At 46.3% G+C, this 21,410-nt stretch overlaps 1 protein-coding gene across 1 annotated transcript in view; it reads right to left on the bottom strand.

Moving 5' to 3' along the window:
• Positions 1-3,617, bottom strand: part of LOC121866573 — a 115,661-nt gene extending 112,044 nt beyond the window's left edge. Inside the window, exon 1 of the mRNA XM_042366341.1 lies at positions 3,528-3,617. Coding sequence (XP_042222275.1) covers positions 3,528-3,546 — 19 coding nt within the window. The 5' untranslated portion in view covers positions 3,547-3,617. The remainder of the gene's footprint in view (positions 1-3,527) is intronic.
• Between the last annotated feature and the right edge of the window lie 17,793 nt (positions 3,618-21,410).

Raw genomic sequence — 21,410 nt, 5'->3', positions numbered from 1 at the left:
CAATTTTTGTAACTTTTACTTACAGCATGCCATTCAAATTCGCGGGGGTTAGGTTCTCAAAATGACTACGAATCGCCAAATCCGCAAATAACATTTGCTGATCAAGGGGAAGGGGGTACATTTTTATTTGTATACAAAGAAATGTATATTCCCTTTATGTGTTTGCCCTTGGGACAATGATTGCTTTTACCTGTATTGTATATATGTGTGTGTGTGTGTAGACACACACACAAAACACATACAAATAAATAATAATGGGAAAATCCTCTTACAAATAATCAGAAACAATTGTAGTATTAAAATGTTGAGTTTACCCTTAAATCTACTCCGTGTTTTATTAATACTAAGCAGCGAAAATGTCGGCAACTTTAAAACTACCCGCAGACATTCTTGGGTACATCCAGGGTGTCATCCGCGAATAATTGAGGACCGCGAAATAAAAATCTACGAATTATCCAGGCGTACTGTACCCTCCATCATGGCACCTGTGAACTAGAAGTGTTAAGGTTCCTGATCCAGCCAACCGACGAAGACATGTGTATTCTCTGGTTGAATGTTCCGATGTTTCTGACAAGGGTAAGCATATGCTTCGTAATACACCCATTGCATGTTACCACTTCCACTCCACCTCTCTAATCACCCCCCTTTCTGTTTCTCACTCCATAATTAAAAATTTATGTAATGTAATGTGGAAGGGACACAACGTTGTTCATTTATACTTACACTCAATTTTATGGGTAGACATCAGCTGTTCAGTTGTGACTGACAGTGCTGCAGGCAGTGTTACCAAATAAACCGATAGATGAATGATCTCTTCACCACTTACCACAATCTCCCCCTCCACCACCAGCTCCATTGATCATCAACACTACCTCTATTATCACCACCTAAATCATACTTTCAGTGATGGATTTACTTTAGCCAAGCAGATTAGAATGGCATCCAATGCCTCCCACCCACTTCCCACCCTCCCACCCACTGTATTTCACTGACACTCTGCCTCTCACTCATTCTACTACGACTGTCATTCATGATACAGTACTGTACATTGTTTACTGTATTTATTATTCATTAATTAGTAAAGATAAGTTACTAGTATTATATCTTTTAGTGTACCTGCACATCTTTGGGGGTATATTTTGGTCAGTTAGGGGAAGCATCTTGGGGTTGTGGGACAAAAAAATTTTCCCATATGTTATGTGTTTTGCTTATCACGGTAGTTTTCTGGAACCTAACCCCTGTGATTATCGAGGATACATGCACATAAACATTTATGGCATTTGATGCAGCTACTGAATTTGGGTATTTTAAAACATACATGCATGAAAATATATATGCTTGTATTTATTATAAATACCAAAATGTCAAGTGTATCAAGTGCCATAAATATTTGTAAGCAAGGTAACTGGGCACACGCAACCCAGCAACACAACTCACGAAGTTAGCCAGCTAAGATGTTAACATCACCACTCCAAACCCCTGAAAGAGAGCTATTTGCATATGCCTGAAAGATATTATACCCCGTAGTTAGCCACTAAACAAGCAAGGATGATACACAACCCTTGCATATACCTGTAGTTGTGTTAGAAGATTGTTATCTCAATATTTTCTCCTGGGGGGACCCCAACCATGCTTATGGCTTAACTGTGCAAGTGAACCGCCCCTCAAACACAGTAAAATGATCATCTACTGTATCTTTACAGGAATCAAAATTTACAATTGATATAAAAACTGTAAGTACAGTACTGTACTTAATTGTAATACTGTAGACTAAACTTATTACAATTAGTATAAAGTAAACCATTGCTATTCGCGGGTTTGCGATTCACTATAAGCAGATGGTGGCTAGCTTACAAGCCCACGTGCCCGCAGCATCTCCACTCCCTTTGTTTGTGCTCAACCATTGCCTGTGATGCAGCATCTCTTGTGTTGTACTCAAAACGTTAGTGTTTCTGTGTGAAATGGCCCCAAAAAGACTGCCTTGTGTCAAAGCTAGTGATGCTAATGGAGTGAAACGTTTACAGACCTCAAAGCCAAGAGGAAACCACTACCAATCATGATGCTTTTAAAAAAAGAACCAGCCGCTCACCCAGCTGATTCGTCTCCCTCACCTACGCGGTCAGCTGCTGCTGCCGCTCCACCACTCTGCCATTCCTTGGAACCTAACCCATGCAAATGCCAAGGGTTTACAGTTTGAAATTTTTAGAAAACAACATAAGTAAATAAAAAAAATTGTGTTTGAATTCCATTACAGTTGGGTCTTCATTTATGAGGTCAATTGAACCTGCGGAGTACCGCGTAAAACGAGAAACGTGTAAATGAAATAACAGAACATATGGGATTAATTGAAAGAGAGACTGGGCCGACCGCCAAAGTCCACTTTTTCCGACACAATACCAACACAATACCTACGTTGTAGTAAAAATAAGATCTTAATTTTATGATGGTATGCACACACAATTAATATTTAAGAGAAATACAGTCACCGGTTAATGTCCAATCAAATAATGGACTCAACTCTCCCCCCGCCCCCCCCCCCGCCCTTCCCACGCTCGCTGGCTCCTCCCTCTCTGAGAAATGTTTGGGAAAAAACACTAGGCCTACATGTTTAGTAATAAATAATACCTCAGACTAAAGTTAGGATAATATAATTGACATTGTTGGATTCCTTGCAAGACCAGGAATATTTTAAATATAAACGTCATATATTTTGCACAAAAGATAAAATTTTGGCTCTTTCTAATGAAAATTCTTACATTAGATCTAAAATTTGTACGTCTAATGCAAATTCCATGATGTTTATATTTAAAATAATCACAATCTTATAAGAATTCCAGCAATGTACCCTAAATTATATTCTGGCCGGGTAATTTGAATGAATTTTATGAGCTAAAACAAATATCTTCAGTAAATAAACTAATTATACTTTACCCGCGTAAATGACCAAATTTACCGTGCAAATCAAGCATTTCAATTCTGGCAAGGCACCGTGTAAATGACAAAACGAGTAAACCAAAACTGCGTAAATCCAGACTCGACTGTAGTCTATTCACCTACCTATCCAGTATTATATAATCACAAGTCTAGTATAAAAAAAAGGTTGAAATAACAAAATAAAGTGGTACAAAATAAATTCCGAGTGATATGTCTCCCACGTCATGCAGAGATCATGGCAATGTTGGATTTAAAATGCCAGGGCTGGTTCCCATGGAAATGGAGATGCTACACAACAATTCTTACGATTCAGCCAACATGAGACTTTAGTTGCCATTTTCTAACCATTTCGTATTACTTTATACATCATTATCTAGCTTTTCCAGCAAAAACAGAAATGAACTTTTTGGTAACAAGAGAAAGGTTTGTAGGTTTATTATATGGAAACCATGTAAGGGTTAAATATGCTTGGGCACAGTGGGTGGATGTGCTTTTATCTTAAAGACATCAATAATCAGCCAACTCTGACAGTTTTAAATAACATATTTTCTATTTAATTTTTATGTAGAGTATATTTTAATCCTAAAGCTTACCTTTAGCCAAGTCATCCATTAGTATATCAGGAGATTGTCCTTGAATATTGATGAGTGCTGCTTGAAAAGCTGCCGGTGTCTTCTCTGACTGAAATAAAGTATGACATTATACATTGATTAACTTGACAACATTATTTTTTGCTGTAAATTATGCTCACTCATAAATTTCTACAGAGAAATTATATTGAATATTAGCTGCTTACAGGCTTATAGGTAATACTGTCACTTTACCATATTCTTTGTCAAGTAACACATACAGTCAGTTCTGGTACAACGCGATAGTTGTGTTCTTGTAAAACCTCACGTTGTAGAAATTCGCGCAATAGAAATAACAGGGCTTAATCAAAAAAATTTAGTAGTTAGCCTTACACAAAGGATAGCACAGTCTAAATAAATGTTACATTCATATCTAAAAATGAAATCATACAGTAAATGTAATACTTTACCTTGAAAAAATATGAATATAACTTAATGTGGGAGAAGGGTGATTTTGAGGTTGATAACATCATGCTTCTCTTCAAGTGTTATAGCCTTTCTTTTACGATCACCAGAACGATTCTTGGAGATATTCTTCTTTTTCATATTTACAGTTAATACCACAAAATTGGAGAAATAGTAAGCATAAATCACTGAGGGCGCTTCAAAACAACCCACGTGTTTCAACTGATCGTGTGATGGAAACAGAGTGCGCGAGTGTAAAACGCTATTAGTCCGCACTGCGAAACATTATTATTATTTTTTTCATACAGTATTTATGGGAACAGCTAAATTTGCAAAAAAAGGATGAAATTTATAGAGTCCCTATCAAATAACACTTCACAAACAAAACACATGAATCAATTGAACATGTGATGTTGAACAGGAACTGTAAACACTGCATAACCCCGCGCCAAGTGACAGTACACTTAAAACAATCGAGTGGAATCGCGTTACAGCCAACACGCATTCGTGTTTTACAAATATCGCTCTTCTATTCATCAATCGCGTTATAGCCAATTCGCGTTGACATAACACGCATTGTAGCAGAAATGACTGTACTCTACATACACAAACACACCACTCTTTAAGGATTGGGTATAAATCTACAAGAGGTCAGGCATCTGCTCTCCCCCCCCCCCCAAAAAAAAAGATGCACAAGAGAATGTTGGACATGGGAGAAGATAGATATTTATTCATGTTTTCTTAACATTTTCATTGAATATTAAAGGTATATCAATTGTAAGCAAGTAGAAGACAAATTTCCTTACATAAATATCACCTTGTGGATGGATGCCTTTACAGTGGTCCCTCGGTTAACGAACAGTTCGATTAACGAAATTTTGGTTCAAGAATTACCTCCCATAAGGATCTTCAATTCGGTTAACGAACAAAACTTCGATTAACGAAATCCTTACGACAAACACATTTTGTTGTGAGCATCAGCTGATCAGCTGATGGGCTAGTCTGCCAATTCAGTAATCTGTTCTATATTTACATTCGTTTCCAGTGGAGTAAATATCAAGAAAGTTGTGCTCTTTAATATTTTTGCTTTTTTTATATTACAATTATTAGTCATTTTAAAATTTAGTTAACATATCAATAATATATGCAGTACAGGGAACTAGTATTTTGTGCCCCCAGCAGCCGCTTGACTCACCCACCAGGCGTCAGTTTGGCTTTGTTTACAGTGGAGTGAACATCGATTTTGTTGGTGTCTTGAATATTTTTGCATTTTTACATTAAAATTATTGGTCATTCTGAAATTTAGTTAACATATTGATAATATATAGCGCAGTGCAGTGTTGATTTAAATAAGATAATCTTGAATTACACCTAGTGAACTTAAAATTATATTGGTGAAATTACTGCACCAAGCATGGGTCCACCTGAAAGGTGGTTTCTCCTCCATCCCCACTTCCTGCTCTTCTCCCTTCTCCTCCACCCCCAATTCTAATTCCCATCATCATCGTCAACTAGGAGCCTTCTACATACACACATCAAAGTAAGTGTACTTTAGTGCATTTTTTGTTTTTACTTTGTATGTACTTTTCTGTAAGCTGGAACCAATTACCCAATATGAATTCAGGCATTGGTTGAGGTGGTTGGTACTGGTCTGCTAAGTCGGTTAAGATAAGGTCAAGGGTATTTTGATCATGTGTGGGGAAGTTCACAACTTGTGATAGTGACAGCTGGTCCTGGATATCAATGGTGTCAATTTCATTATAATCCCCGCACATGGGTACCTAACTCCTAGGTGATCTGAGGTGATAATGAGATGAATGATAAGAGTGTCTCTGGTGGATGAGTGAGGAGGATGGTATGACACATAGATTATGATTATGATAGAAGCAGTGTGGCGCGGGAGGGCCCGTGGCACAACACATACCCATAATGCCTCCACACCTGCAGGGACTTGAACATCCAGGCATGACGGGCATAGGTCATCTTGGCAGAAAATGGCAATGCCTCCTCCGCGTCCATGTGAACGAAGGTGATGAAAGAGTTGATATCCCTCAATATGACACGTTTCAGGCACAATTTGCCAAGCCTCACTGTGGCAATGACGCTAGCGGCAGCTAACCTGACTATGGTTGCCAGCTCATCAAATTTGTTCGCGAGGGAAGTGACGTTGGAGAGCAGTAAAGACAGGAGATCATACCATATTCGCAGAACTTTAGTGTAATGGTACGGTCTGTGAGGGGTGGGTTTCTCTGGTTTCTTAGTGGAGGTTACGGCCCTCATGGGCTTTTGTTTATGACGCCACTGTCTACGGCTGCGCGCATGGAAAATGTTCAGTGACTTGAGTCGCGCGATAACACTGCCATCAGGATAACCGTTCCCACGCTTAAGAAGGTACAGAGAGCGCCGGGAGTAAGTGATTGGTGGCCATCTGTTGATATCTGTTGTTATGGACAGACAGAAGTGTTTGTCCCCGGTGGCCATAAACTTACTGGTGGCACTTTGAGGTCCACTGACATTGGTAGACATGTTAATATTTGTCAGTCGTAAACACCGTGAGTCCTTGTCTCTGGCGCTTAGGGTCGCCGACACAGTATCCACGATATATGTAAACACCTCGGTGGTCTTTGTCACTGGCACTTTGAAGGTGACCGACAAAGTGCCCACTGTCTGGTATTACACTGTTGTGTTTTTGTGCTTTTTCCTTGGGATGCACTATCGGAACACTGTTTGGTAATCAATCATTGCACTGATCACTTGAATGTTTTGCAGAATAAATCCCCGTGTAGTAAGGCCGGGGATATAGAGTGGGGGGGCAGGGCCAAACAGACTCGGCCTGGCTGCCAAAACCCGGAGCATCTTCAGGGCACGTCTTATCTCACTGATGGTTGACAAGTGTGTGTGTGTGATGTTGGTGTGTGTGTGTGATGTGGGTGTGGGTGTGTGTGTGAGAGAGTGATGTTGGGGTGTGTGTGAGAGTGATGTTGGGGGGTGTGTGTGTGTGTATTGACATACGAGATAAGATTAGCGTATTGACGCTGAGTAATAACATCCCGGCCACGCTACCAAGTTTCCTATCTTTACATTCCTACTCTCTATACTTCTCCTACTTATATGTAATCTTCTTCTTGTGAGATTTCTCTCATTACATAATAATAATAATAATAATAACAATAATAATAATAATAATAATAATAATAATAATAATAATAATAAACGGTTTATTAATAGAGTTGCAGCCGGTGGCTGAAAATATACAGACTTACATTTGATTTAGACATAATGATATAATATGCATTGAATACATTTACAGGGCTGTACAGTACATTAATCAGGAGTTGTTTATTATTTTAACAATAGATGTGTATGTGTGTGTGTGTGTGATGTTGGGGTGTGTGTGTGTGTGTGTGTGTGTGTGATGTTGGGGTATGTGTGTGTGTGATGTTGGGGTGTGTGTGTGTGTTGTGTGTGTGATGGTGGGGTGTGTGTGTGATGTTTGTGTGTGTGTGTGTGATGTTGGGGTGTGTGTGATGTTGGGGTGTGTGTGATGTTGGAGTGTGTGTGAGTGTGTGTGTGATGTTGGGGTGTGTGTGATGTTGGAGTGTGTGTGTGTGTGTGATGTTGGAGTGTGTAATAATAATAATAATAATAATAATTAACGTTTATTGAAAGAGCTATGTCAGCCAGAAGGCTGAAATATACAGTTACATATTTGGGGAATGGGTATAATTACAAATAATATACAAGTAACATGGACACAAATAAGACATATAATAACTAGATGGGGAAAAGCTCAAACTACAGTTCATTTCAACATAGTGACAGTAAGGAGCTGTGTTTACTGGGAGGAGCACTGATTTATTACGTTATTGATAATTACAATGGTGGACTGGGCTGTTCTTATAGCGATCAGTTCGTGCACGATGGGCTGGATGTTGTGGTGTCGAAATACAATTTCGACAAGGATTCCAGGTGGTAGTAGGAGCCGTGTCGGGATGGTGTAGAAGCTTCAACAAATTTGCAGATGAGTCGTGGTGATGGTCAGTGAGAGTCGAAGGGTCAGTGTTGAGCGCTTGGATATGTGGAGAGGAAGGGGAGAGAATAATCTTGCATGCCCTCTTTGCACTTTTTCTAGGTGTTTACGTTGTGTGGCATTTAGGAGGAAGACCAGGTGGGGGAGGCATAGGTGAGCTTGGGAAGTATGAATGTTAAACACTGAGGAGCTTTGTGCAGGAACCCGAGACTTGAGTCGGCGGAGAGGTGGAGACGGAAACTGAGGATTTGACAACTTACTGACGTGGTGGTTTCCAATTAGTTTGTTGTCTATGGTGACGCTGAGGAGCTGCGGAATCCACAACCTGGAGTGTGTTCGACCTAGAGTAATGGAAGGAGGTGGGACAATGTCGGAGGAGAGGTTGATGTGCATAACCATGGTCTTGGTATGGTTGATGGTGACATGGTTGTTGGTGCCCAGTTTTGGATCTTCAATAAATCCTGAAGGGCGTATAGTTGGAGCGGAATTGTTGACGCTGGATTCCCAATGGTGGAGTCGTCGACATATTTCAGCAGCAGGGTTTCTCTTAGGGCATCATTGATGAGCATAAGGAAGCAGAGTGGTCCCATCTTGGTGCCTTGGGGACGCCTACAGGTGAGTGATTGAAAGGTGGAGACGCCTCGAGAAGCGTGCACAGCTTAGCGCCGTCACTGAGGGAGTCTGTGCTATGGTATAAGATTCTCCGGCCCGAGGTCAATAGCTTTGTTGATGATTATATTGTGGTTTACTCAGGTCAACGCTAGTGAAATCAATGAAGCGACAGCAACAGAGCGCGTTTTCAGATGGCGGTATATGTAATCGAGAAAGCTGACAAGACAGTGAGTGGAGGAAGTTTTCATGTTGCCAAATTGCTGAGGGTCACGGACTCCTGCAATATCAGCATAAGCCCAGTCAACACATAACTCTACAGATTAGGCTGGGTATTGGGGGGATTGCAATAGGTCGTAGCTGATTTAAGTTATTGTGGGCTGGTTGACTGGGCACTGGTGTGATAATAAGAGTCTTCTCGTCAGCTGGGCATCTGGCTTGACTGAGAGAAGCATTGATGATGGAGCAGAGGGTTGGCAAAGCTCGGGAGAACCCTGAAGAGTCATTGGTAAGTCAATGGGGGTGTAGAGCCGTTTTAATTTTAGTTTGTCCAGGCGTTTTGCTACGCCAAATTCTTCTACTAAGTCAGTGGGAAGGGGGCTGGTAGGTAAGCAGGAGAGTGGTTGTGTCAAGCCGGGGAGCGCTCATATAGTAGCTTAAATGGTTATTTGTTTGCTCAGCTAGGCCAACATTAGTGAGATGGCTGGAAGGGGAGGGGTGTGTCTTATTGTTTAGTCCACAGAGTTCTTTAGCTTACCATACCATTGACTGATGTTGGTCTGCTTCAGGTGTTGTAATTTGGTGGGTAGTGGACTTCTTTGCAGTGCATATTTCATGGATGACTCGCTGGGCGGCGACCTGTAGCGGATGTGGTCATTGAGATGAAAGGCTCTGTTCTCTCTGTTGCATAAGTCTTTGATCCGAGGTGTGATCCAGGCAAGTCAGCTGGGTGAGATCCGACACTTCTCGGGAAGAATTTGTGTGTGATAAGCGTGGTGTGTGTGATGGGGTGTGTGATGTTGGGATGTGTGTGTGATGTTGGGGGTGTGTGTGATGTTGGGGGTGTGTGTGTGTGATGTTGGGGTGTGTGTGTGTGTGTGATGTTGGGGGGGTGTGTGTGTGTGATGTTGGGGGTGTGTGTGTGTGTGATGTTGGGGGTGTGTGTGTGTGTGATGTTGGGGGTGTGTGTGTGTGATGTTGGGGTGTGTGTGTGTGTGTGTGATGTTGGGGTGTGTGTGTGTGTGATGTTGGGGGTGTGTGTGTGTGTGTGATGTTGGGGTGTGTGTGTGTGTGTGATGTTGGGGTGTGTGTGTGATGTTGGGGTGTGTGTGTGTGTGTGATGTTGGGGTGTGTGTGTGTGTGATGTTGTGTGTGTGTGTGTGTGTGTGATGTTGGGTGGGGTGTGTGTGTGTGTGTGTGTGTGTGTGATGTTGGGGTGTGTGTGTGTGTGTGATGTTGGGGGTGTGTGTGTGTGTGATGTTGGGGTGTGTGTGTGTGTGTGTGATGTTGGGGTGTGTGTGTGTGGATGATGGGGTGTGTGTGTGTGATGTTGGGGTGTGTGTGATGATGATGGTGTGGGTGTGTGTGTGTGTGATGATGGTGTGTGTGTGATGATGGTGTGTGTGTGTGTGTGTGTGTGTGTGTGTGATGGGCTGTATGCTTGTGTGTGTGTGTGTGTGTGTGTGTGGATGGGCTGTTGTTTGTGTGTGTGTGTGTGTGATGTTGGGGTGTGTGTGTGATGTTGGGGTGTGTGTGTGATGTTCGGGTGTGTGTGATGTTTGGGTGTGTGTGTGTGATGATGGGGTGTGTGTGTGATGATGGTGTGGGTGTGTGTGTGTGTGTGTGTGTGTGTGTGTGTGTGTGTGTGTGTGTGTGTGTGTGTGTGATGGGCTGTATGCTTGTGTGTGTGATGGGCTGTATGTTTGTGTGTGATGGGCTGTATGTTTGTGTGTGTGTGTGATGTTGGGGTGTGTGTGTGTGTGTGTGTGTGTTGATGATGGTGTGTGTGTGTGTGTGTGTGTGTGTGTGTGTGTGTGTGTGTGTGTGTGTGTGTGTGTGTGTGTGATGATGGTGTGTGTGTGTGTGTGTGATGTTGGTGTGTGGGTGTGTGTGTGTGTGTAATAATAATAATTATAAACGGTTTATTAATAGAGTTGCAGCCGTGGCTGAAAAATAGACTTACATTTGATTTGAACATAATGATAATATGCATTGAATACATTTATAGGGCTGTACAGTACATGAATCAGAAGTTGTTTATTATTTTATCAATAGATGGTGCTGTTCTTATATCTATCGGTGGACTTTATGGGCTGAATTTTGTTGTAGTGGCGGATTACGTTGAGGTGGGGGGCTGCAGGTGGCAGGAGGTGGTGAGGTGGTGCAGTAGTCCGGCCAAAACCTTTCCAGTGCTTGGTGGAGGTCACTGAGGATGGCATTTCCAGGGTTGGAAAGCGTTGGTGTGGCGGAGTATCTCTTGAGCATGATTCTGCAGGCCTTTTCTTCTTTCTCTGGCTACGTTGTTGGGTGGAGTTGAGGAAAGCGACAGGCTGGTGACGCATATGTTAGTTTGGGGAGAATAAAGGCATTGGGGAGAATAAGGGTGTGTGTGTGTGTGTGTGTGTGTGTGTGTGTGTGTGTGTGTGTGTGTGTGTGTGTGTGTGTGTGTGTGTGTGTGTGTGATGTTGGGGTATGTGTGTGTGATGTTGGGGTATGTGTGTGTGATGTTGGGGTATGTGTGTGTGATGTTGGGGTATGTGTGTGTGATGTTGGGGTGTGTGTGTGTGATGTTGGGGTATGTGTGTGTGATGTTGGGGTGTGTGTGTGTGTGTGTTGGGGTTGTGTTGGGGTGTGTGTGTGTGGGGTTAATATGTATGTATATAATGTGGTTTATTGAAAGGGCTTGGCAGAAGGCTGAAAATACAGTTACATATTTGAGAATAGGTTACATTACAAATAATATACAAGTGTGTGTGTGTGATGTTGGGGTGTGTGTGTTGTTGGGGTGTGTGTGTGTGATGTTGGGGTGTGTGATGTTGGGTGTGTGTATGTGTGATGTTCGGGTGTTTGGGTGTGTGATGTTTGGGTGTGTGTGATGATGGGGGTGTGTGTGTGATGTTGGTGTGTGTGTGTGATGATGGGGGTGTGTGTGTGTGTTGGTGTGGTGTGTGTGATGTTGGGGTGTGTGTGTGTGATGTTGAGATTGTGTGTGTTGGGTGTGTGTGTGGGGTGTGTGGTGTGTGTGTGTGATGTTGGGTGCGTGTGTGTGTTGGAGTTGTGTGGTTTTTGGGGGTGTGTGTGTGTGATGATGGGGTGTGTGTGTGTGTGTGAGTGATGGGGGTGTGTGTGTGTGATGATGGGTGTGTGTGTGTGTGATGTTGGGTGTGTGTGTGTGTGTGTGATGTGGGTGTGTGTTGTTGGTGTGGGTGTGTGTGTGTGATGTTGGTGGGTGTGTGTGTGTGTTGGTGTGGGAGTGTGTGTGTGATGTTGGTGTGGTGTGTGTGTGTGATGTTGGGGTGTGTGTGTGTGGTGTGTGTGTGTGGTGTGGGTGTGTGTGTGATGATGGTGTGGGTGTGTGTGTGATGGTTGTGTGGTGTGTGTGTGATGTTGGGGGTGTGTGTGTGGGATTTGGGGTGTGTGTGATGTTGGGGGTGTGTGTATGATGTTGGGGTGTGTGTGTGATGTTGGGGGTGTGTGTGGTTGATGGGGTGTGTGTGTGTGTTGGGGTGTGTGTGTGTGATGTTGGGATGTGTGTGTGTGTGTGTATGTTGGGATGTGTGTGTGTGTGATGTTGGGGGTGTGTGTGTGTGTGATCTGGGTGTGTGTGTGTGTGATGATGGGGTGTGTGTGATGGGATTGTGTGTGATGGGGGTGTGTGTGATGTTGGTGTGTGTGTGTGTGATGATGAGGGGGTGTGTGTGTGTTTGGGGTGTGTGTGTGTGGGGTTGGGGTGTGTGTGTGTGATGTTGGGGGTGTGTGTGTGATGATGGGGTGTGTGTGTGTGATGATGGGGTGTGTGTGTGTGTGATGATGGGGTGTGTGTGTGTGTGTGTTAGAGGTGTGTGTGATGTTGGGGTGTGTGTGTGATGGGGTGTGTGTGTGTGTGTGTGTGTTGGGGTGTGTGTTGGGATGTGTGTGTTTGGGGTGTGTGTGTGTGTGGGTTGTGTGTGTTGGGGTTGTGTGTGTGTGTTGGGGTTGTGTGTGTGTTGGGGTTTGTGTGTTGGGTGTGTGTGTTGGGGTGTGTGTGTGTGTGATGTTGGGGTGTGTGATGTTGGGGTGTGTGTGATGTTGGGGTTGTGTGTGTGATGTTGGGGGTGTGTGTGTGATGTTGGGTGTGTGTGATGTTGGGGGGTGTGTGTGTGATGTTGGGGGTGTGTGTGTGATGTTTAGGGGTGTGTGTGTGATGTTGGGGGGTGTGTGTGTGATGTTGGGGGTGTGTGTGTGTGATGTTGGGGGGTGTGTGTGATGTTGGGGGTTGTGTGTTGGAGTTGTGTGTGTGATGATGGGGTGCGTGTGTGTGTGTGTTGGTGTGTGATGTTGGGGTGTGTGTGTGTGTGTGTTGGGGTGTGTGTTGTGATGTTGAGGTGTGTGTGTGGTGTTGGGGGTGTGTGTGATGTTGGGGTGTGTGTGTGTGATGTTGGTGTGTGTGTGATGTTTGGGGGGGTGTGGTGTGTGATGTTAGGGGTGTGTGTGTGTGATGTTATATGTGTGTGTGTGATGTTGGGGTGTGTGTGTGTGTGTTGGGGTGTGTGTGTGTGATGTTGGGGTGATTGTGTGTGTGTGATGTTGGGGTGTGTGTGTGATGTTGTAGGGGTTGTGTGTGTGTGTGGTGTTGGGGTGTGTGTGTGTGTGTTGGGTGTGTGTGTGTGTGATGTTGGGTTGTGTGTGTGTGTGATGTTGGGGGTGTGTGTGTGATGTTGGGGTGTGTGTGTGTGTGATGTTGGGGTGTGTGGTATTTGGGGTGTGTGTGTGATGTTCAGGTGTGTGTGTGATGTTGGGGTGTGTGTGTGTTCAAGTGTGTGTGTGATGTTGGGGTGTGTGTGTGATGTTGGGTGTGTGTGTGTGATGTTCAGGGTGTGTGTGTGTGTGTGTTCAGGTGTGTGTGTGTGATGTTAAGGTGTGTGTGTGTTCAGGTGTGTGTGTGTGTGATGTTCAGGTGTGTGTGTGTGTGATGTTGGTGTGTGTGTGTGTGGTGTGTGTGTGTGTGTGTGATGTTCAGGGTGTGTGTGTGTGATGTTCAGGTGTGTGTGTGTGTGTGATGTTCGGGTGTGTGTGTGATGATGGGGTGTGTGTGTGTGATGGTGTGTGTGTGTGTGTGTTCGGATGTGTGTGTGTTGGTGTGTGTGTGTGTGTGATGTGGGGTGTGTGTGTTGATGGTGTGGGTGTGTGTGTGTGATGTTCAGGTGTGTGTGTGTGTGTGTGTGTGTGATGGGCTGTATGTTTGTGTGTGTGTGTGTGTGTGTGTGTGTTGGGGTGTGTGTTGGTGTGTGTGTGTGGTGTGTGTGGTGTGTGTGTGTGTTGGGGTGTGTGTGTGTGTTGGGTGTGTGTTTGGTGTGTGTGTGTGTTGGGGTTGTGTGTGGAGTTTGTGTGTTGGTGGTGTTGGGGTGTAAGTGTGTGGTGGGGTGTGTGTGTGTGATGTTGGAGTGTGTGTGTTGATGATTGGGTGTGTGTGTGTGTGTGGGGTGTGTGTGGTGTTGGAGATGGGTTGTGTGATGTTGGAGTGTGTGTATTATGATGTTGGGGTGTGTGTGTGTGATGGGGGTGTGTGTGTGATGTTGGGGTGTGTGTGTGCGTGTTGGATTATTGTGATGTTTGGGGTGTGTGTGTGTTGGGTTGTGTGTGTTTGTGTGTGTGTGTGGGGTGTGGTGTGTGTGATGTTTAGGTTGTGTGGTTGTGTGATGTTTGGGGTGTGTGTGTGTGATGTTTGGGGGGTGTGTGTGTGTTGGGGATTGGGTGTGTGGGGTGTGTGGTGTGTGATGTTGGGGGTGTGTGTGTGATGTTTGGGGGGTGTGTGTGTGATGTTGAAATTGTGTGTGGCAGTGTTAGGTGTGTGTGATGTTGGAGGTGTGTGTGTTGGGGTGTGTGTGTGATGTTGGGGTGTGTGTGTGATGTTGGGGTTGGTGTGTGTGATGATGTGGGGTGTGTGTGTGTGTTGGGGTGTGTGATGTTGGGGGTGTGTGTGTGATGTTGGGGTGTGTTTGTGATGTTGGGGTGTGGTTTGTGGTGTGTGTGATGTTGGGGTGTGTGTGTGTTGGGGTGTGTGTGTGTGTTGGGGGTGTGTGTGTGATGTTGGGGTGTGTGTGTGTTGGGTTGTGTGTGATGTTGGGTGTGTGTATGTGATGTTGGGGTTATGTGTGTGTGTTAGAGGTGTGTGTGTGTCGTGTTGGGGTGTGTGTGTGTGTGATGTTGGGGTGTGTGTGTGTGTTGGGTGTGTGTGTGTGTTGGGGTGTGTGTGTGTGTGTGGGGTGTGTGTGTGATGTTTAGGTTGTGTGTGATGTTGGGGTGTGTGTGTGATGTTGGGGTGTGTGTGTGTGTGATGTTCAGGTGTGTGTGTGATGTTTGGGGTGTGTGTGTGTGTGTTCAGGTGTGTGTGATGTTGGGGTGTGTGTGTGATGTTGGGGTGTGTGTGTGTGATGTTCAGGTGTGTGTGTGTGTGTGTTTGTGTGTGTTATGTGTGTGATGTTCGGGTGTGTGTGTGTGTTCGGGTGTGTGTATGCTTGATGTTCAAGTGTGTGTGTGATGTTCAGGTGTATGTGTGTGATGTTCAGGTGTGTGTGTGATGTTCAGTGTGTGTGTATGATGTTCAAATTGTGTGTGTGTGTGATGTTGGTGTGTGTGATGTTAGGGTGTGTGTGTGGTGTGTGTGATGATGGGGTGTGTGTGTGGTTGTGTGTGTTGGTGTGGTTGTGATGTTCAGGTGTGTGTGTGTGTGGTTATGTGTGTGTGTGGGTTTGTGTGTGATGTTCAGGTGTGTGTGTGTGTGTGTGTGTGTGATGGGCTGTATGTTTGTGTGTGTGTGTGTGATGTTGGGGGGTGTGTGTGTGATGTTGAGTGTGTGTGTGATGATGGGGGGTGGTGTGTGTTTAAGTGTGTGTGTGATGTTGGGGTGTGTGTGTGTGGTGGAGGTGTGTGTGTGTGTGGGTGTGTGTGTGATGATGGGTGTGTGTGTGTGTTTAGGTGTGTGTGTGGTGTGTGTGTGTGTGGTTGTGTGTGTGTGGGGATGTGTGTGTGATGTTTGGGGATGTGTGTGTGTGTGGTGTGTGGGGTGTGTGTGTTGGGGGTGTGTGTGTGTGGTGTGTTGGGGTGTGTGTGTGTGTTGAAGTTGTGTGTGTGCAGTGTTGGGGTGTGTGTGTTGGGGTGTGTGTGTGTGTGTACGTGTTGGGGTGTGTGTGTGTGTGTGTGTGTGTTGTGGTGTTGTGTGTGTGTGATGTTGGGTGTGTGTGTGTGTGATGTTGGGTGTGTGTGTGTGTGATGATGGTGTGTGTGTGTGTGTGTGTGATGTTGGTGTGTGTGTGTGATGGGGTTTGTGGTGATGGGGTTTGTGTGTTTGTGTGTGTGTGTGTGTGTGTGTGTTGTGTGGGGTTATTGGTGTGTGTGTGTTGGGGTTGTGTTGTGTGTGTGTGTTGGGTGTGTGTGTGTGTGATGTTGGGTGTGTGTGTGTGTGGTGTGTGTGATGTTGGGGTGTGTGTGTGTGTGTGTGTTGTTGGTGTGTGTGTGTGTTGTGTGTGTGATGTTGGGGGTGTGTTGGGTTGTGTTGGGGTGTGTGTGTGGTTAGTGTTGGGGTTGTGTGTGTGATGATGTTAGGTTATTGTGTGGGGTGTGTGTGTGGGGTTGTGTGTGTGGTGTGTGTGTGTGGGGTTTGGGTGTGTGTGTTGGGTGTGTGTGTGTGTGATGTGGGGTGTGTGTGTGTGTGTGTGATGTTGGGGTGTGTGTGTGTGATGTTTGGGGGTGTGTGTGTGATGGTGTGTGGGTGGTGTGTGTGTGTGTTGGGGTGTGTGTGTGTGTGATGTTTGGGGTGTGTGTGTGTGTGATGTTGGTGTGTGTGTGTGATGTTCAGGTGTGTGTGTGTGTGTGTTGGTGTGTGTGTGTGTTGGGGTGTGTGTGTGATGATGGTGTGGGTGTGTGTGTGATGTTCAGGGTGTGTGTGTGTGTGATGGGTATGTTTGTGTGTGTGTGTGTGATGTTGGGGGTGTGTGTGTGTTCGGGTGTGTGTGTGTGTGTGATGGGGGGTGTGTGTGATGTTGGGGGTGTGTGTGTGTGTGTTGGGGTTGTGTGTGTGATGTGGGGGTGTGTGTGTGTGATGATGGGGTGTGTGTGTGTGATGAGTGGGGTGTGTGTGTGTGGGGTGTGTGTGATGATGGGGTGTGTGTGTTGGGGTGTGTGTGATGTTGTGTGTGTGTGTGATGTTGGGGTGTGTGTGATGGGGATGTGTGTGTGTGATGTTGGGTGTGTGTGTGTGCAATGTTGGGGTTGTGTGTGTGTGATGTTAGGGGTGTGTGTGTGTGTTGGGGTGTGTGTGTGTTGTGGGGTGTGTGTGTGTGTGTGCGTGTTGGGGTGTGTGTGTGTGTGTGTGTGTGATGTTGGGGTGTGTGTGATGTTGGGGTGTGTGTGTGTGTGTGATGTTGGTGTGTGTGTGTGTGTTGGGGGTGTGTGTGTGTGATGTTGGGGTGTGTGTGTGTGTGTGTGGGGTGTGTGTGTGATGTTGGGGTGTGTGTGTGATGTTGGTGTGTGTGTGTGATGTTGGGGGGTGTGTGTGTGATGTTGGGGGGTGTGTGTGTGTTGGGGTGTGTTATTGTAGTGTTTGAGGTGTGTGTGTGATGTTGGGGTGTGTGTGTGATGTTGGGGGTGTGTGTGTGATGTTGGGGGTGTGTGTGTGAGTGTTGGGGTGTGTGTGTGATGTTGGGGTGTGTGTGTGATGTTTGGGGTGTGTGTGTGTGATGTTGGGGGTGTGTGTGTGTGATGGGGTGTGTGTGTGTGATGTTGGGGTGTGTGTGTGTGTGATGTTGGGGTGTGTGTGTGATGTTGGGGTGTGTGTGTGGTGTGGGTGTGTGTGTGTGTGTTGGGGTGTGTGTGTGTGTTGGGGTGTGTGTGGTGATGTTGTTGGGGGTGTGTGTGTGATGTTGGGGTGTGTGTGTGTGATGTTGGGGTGTGTGTGTGTGTGATGTTGGGGTGTGTGTGTGTGATGTTGGGGTGTGTGTGTGTGATGTTGGGGTGTGTGTGTGGAGTGTTGGGGTGTGTGTGTGTGTTGGGGTGTGTGTGTGGGGTGTGTGTGTGTGTGTGTGTGTGGGGTGTGTGTGTGTGTGTTGGGGTGTGTGTGTGTGTGGTGTTGGGGTGTGTGTGATGTTGGGGTGTGTGTGTGATGTTGGGGTGTGTGTGATGTTCAGGTGTGTGTGTGTGATGTTGAGTTGTGTGTGTTATGTTGAGGTGTGTGTTGATGTTGGGGTGTGTGTGTGATGTTGGGGGTGTGTGTGTGTGATGTTCAGGTGTGTGTGTGATGTTCGGGTGTGTGTGTGTGATGTTCGGTGTGTGTGTGGTATGTTGGTGTGTGTGTGTGATGTTCGGGTGTGTGTGATGTTCAGGTGTGTGTGTGTGTGATGTTCAGGTGTGTGTGTTTGTGTGTTCAGGTGTGTGTGTGTGTGTCAGTGTTGGTGTGTGTGTTGATGTTCGGTGTGTGTGTGTGATGTTCAGGTGGTGATTGTGTGTGTGATGTTAGGTTGTGTGTGATGATGGGGTGTGTGTGATGATGGTGTGGGTGTGTGTGTGTGTGTTTTCAGTTGTGTGATGTTCAGGTGTGTGTGTGTGTGTGTGATGGGGTGTGTGTGTGTGGTGTGGGTGCGTGTGTGTGATGTTCAGGTGTGTGTGTGTGTGTGTGGGCTGTGTTTGTGTGTGTGTGTTTGGTGTGTGTGTGTTGGGTGGTGTGTGTGATGGTGGTGTGTGATGGGGGGTGTGTGTGTGATGTTGGGGGTGTGTGTGTGTGTTGGGGTGTGTGTGTGATGTTGGGGGTTGTGTGTGTGTGATGATGGGGTGTGTGTGTGTGGGGTGTGTGTGTGGGTGTGTGTGTTTGGGGTGTGTGTGTGATGTGGGGTTGTGTGTGTGTGTGTTGGGGTGTGTGTGTGTGTTGGGGATGTGTGTGTGTGATGTTGGGAGTTATTGTGTGTGCAATGTTGGGGTGTGTTGCTGTGTGATGTTGGGGTGTGTGGTGTGTGTGATGTTGGGGTGTGTGTGTGTGATGTTGGGGTGTGTGTGTGTGTGCGATGTTGGGGTGTGTTGTGTGTGCAGTGTTGGAATTGTGTGTGTGGATGTTGGGGTGTGTGTGTGTGTGTGTGTGTGTGTGTGTGTGTGTGTGATGTTGGGTGTGTGTGTGTTTGGGTGTGTGTGTGATGGTGAGTGTGTGTGTGTGATTGGTGTGTGTGTGTGTGATGTGGTGTGTGTGTGTGTGTGTGTGATGGGGTTTGTGTGTGTGTGTGATGGGGTTTGTGTGTGTGTGTGTGTGTGTGTGTGTGTGTGTGTGTGTGTGTGTGTGGGGTGTGTGTGTGTGTTGGGGTGTGTGTGTGTGTGTGTGTTGGGTGTGTGTGTGTGTGTGATGTTGGGGTGTGTGTGTGTGTGTGATGTTTGGGTGTGTGTGTGTGATGATGGGGTGTGTGTGTGTGATGTTAGGTGTGTGTGTGTGTGTGTTGGGGTTGTGTGTGTGATGTTTGGGTGTGTGTGTGATGTGTGTGTGTGTGATGTTGGGGGTGTGTGTGTGTGTGATGTTGTGGAATGTGTGTGTGATGTTGGGGTGTGTATGTGTGATGTTGGGGGGTGTGTGTGTGATGTTGGGGTGTGTGTGTGTGTGTGTGATGGGTGTGTGTGATGATGGGGTGTGTGTGTGTGATGTTGGGGTGTGTGTGTGTGATGATGGTGTGTGTGTGTGTGTGATGTGTATGTGTGGTGGGGATGTGTGTGTGTGTGTTGGGGTGTGTGTGTGTGTGTGTGTGTGTGTGTGTGTTGGGGTTGTATTTGCAGTGTTTGGGGTGTGTGTGTGATGTTGTGTGTGTGTGTGTTGTGTTGTGTGTTGGGGTGTGTGTGGTGTTGGAGTGTGTGATTGATGTTGATGATGGGGTGTGTGTGATGTTGGGGTGTGTGTGTGTGTGTTGGGGTGTGTGTGTGTGATGTTGGGTGTGTGTGTGTGTTGGGGGTGTGTGTGTGATGGGGGTGTGTGTGTGATGTTGGGGTGTGTGTTGGGGTGTGTGTGTGTGTGTGTGTGTTGGGGTGTGTGTGTGTGTGATGTTGGGGTGTGTGTGTGTGATGTTGGGGTGTGTGTGTGCGTGTGTGTGATGTTGGGGTGTGTGTGTGTGTGTTTGGGGTTATGTTGGGGTGTGTGTGTATGTGATGTTGGGGTGTGTGTGTGGTGTTGGGGTGTGTGTGATGTTGGGTTTGTGTGTGTGTGGTGTTTGGGTGTGTGTGTGATGTTGGGGGTGTGTGTGATGTTGGGTGTGTGTGTGTGATGTTGGGGGTGTGTGTGTGTGTGTGATGTTGGGGTGTGTGTGTGGGGTGTGTGTGTGTGATGTTTGGGTGTGTGTGTGTGATGTTGGGGGTGTGTGTGTGTGTTGTTGGGGTGTGTGTGTGTGTTGGGGTTTGTGTGTGTGATGTTGGGGTGTGTGTGTGTTGGGGTTGTGTGTGTGTGTTGGGGTTGTGTGTGTTGTTGGGGTTGTTGTGTGTGATGTTGGGGTTGTGTGTGTGTTTTGGTGTGTGTGTGTTGGGGTGTGTGTTATGTTGGGGGGTGTGTGTGATGTTGGGGTGTGTGTGTGTTGGGGTGTGTGTGTGTGATGTTCAGGTGTGTGTGTGATGTTCGGGTGTGTGTGTGTGATGTTTGGGTGTGTGTGTGATGTTCGTGTGTTGTGTGTGATGTTTAGGGTGTGTGTGTGTGTGATGTTCGGGTGTGTGTGTGTGTGTGTGTGTTGGGGTGTGTGTGTGTGTGATGTTCAGGTGTTGTGTGTGTGATGTTCGGGTGTGTGTGTGTGTGATGTTCGGTGTGTGTGTGTGTGTGATGTTCAGGTGTGTGTGTGATGATGGGGTGTGTGTGATGATGGGGTGTGTGTGTGATGATGGTGTGGGTGTGTGTGTGTGATGTTGGTGTGTGTGATGTTCGGGTGTGTGTGTGTGTGTGTGTGTGTGATGATGGTGTGGGTGCGTGTGTGTGATGTTCAGGTGTGTGTGTGTGTGTGTGTGTGATGGCTGTGTTTGTGTGTGTGTGTGTGTGTGTGGTGTTGGGGGTGTGTGTGATGTTCGGTGTGTGTGTGATGATGGGGGTGTGTGTGTGTGTGTTGGGGGTGTGTGTGTGATGTTGAAGTGTGTGTGTGTGATGTTGGGGTGTGTGATGATGGGGTGTGTGTGTGATGGGGTGTGTGTGTGTGTGTGATGTTGTGTTGGGGTGTGTGTGTGATGATGGGGTGTGTGTGTGTGTGATGTTGGGGTGTGTATGTGATGTTGGGGTGTGTGTGTGTGATGTTGGGGTGTGTGGTGTGCAGTGTTGGGGTGTTTGTGTGTGTGATGTTGGGGTGTGTGTGTGTGTGATGTTTGGGGTGTGTGTGTGTCGTGTTGGGGTGTGTGTGTGTGTGGTGTGTGTGTGTGATGGGGTGTGTGTGTGATGGGTGTGTGTGGTGTGATGTTGGGTGTGTATGTGTGATGTTGGGGGATGTGTGTGTGTGATGTTGTTGGGTTGTGTGTGTGTGTGATGATGGGGTGTGTGTGTGTGATGTTGGGGTGTGTGTGTGTGTGATGTTGGTGTGTGTGTGTGTGTGTGTGTGTGTTGTGGTGTTTGT

The sequence above is a fragment of the Homarus americanus genome, unplaced genomic scaffold (assembly GCF_018991925.1).
Source record: "Homarus americanus isolate GMGI-L3 unplaced genomic scaffold, GMGI_Hamer_2.0 scaffold16430, whole genome shotgun sequence".
Classification (NCBI taxonomy): domain Eukaryota; kingdom Metazoa; phylum Arthropoda; class Malacostraca; order Decapoda; family Nephropidae; genus Homarus; species Homarus americanus.
The sequence above is the reverse complement of the archived record's forward strand: the minus strand, read 5'-3'. Positions and strand labels throughout refer to the sequence as shown.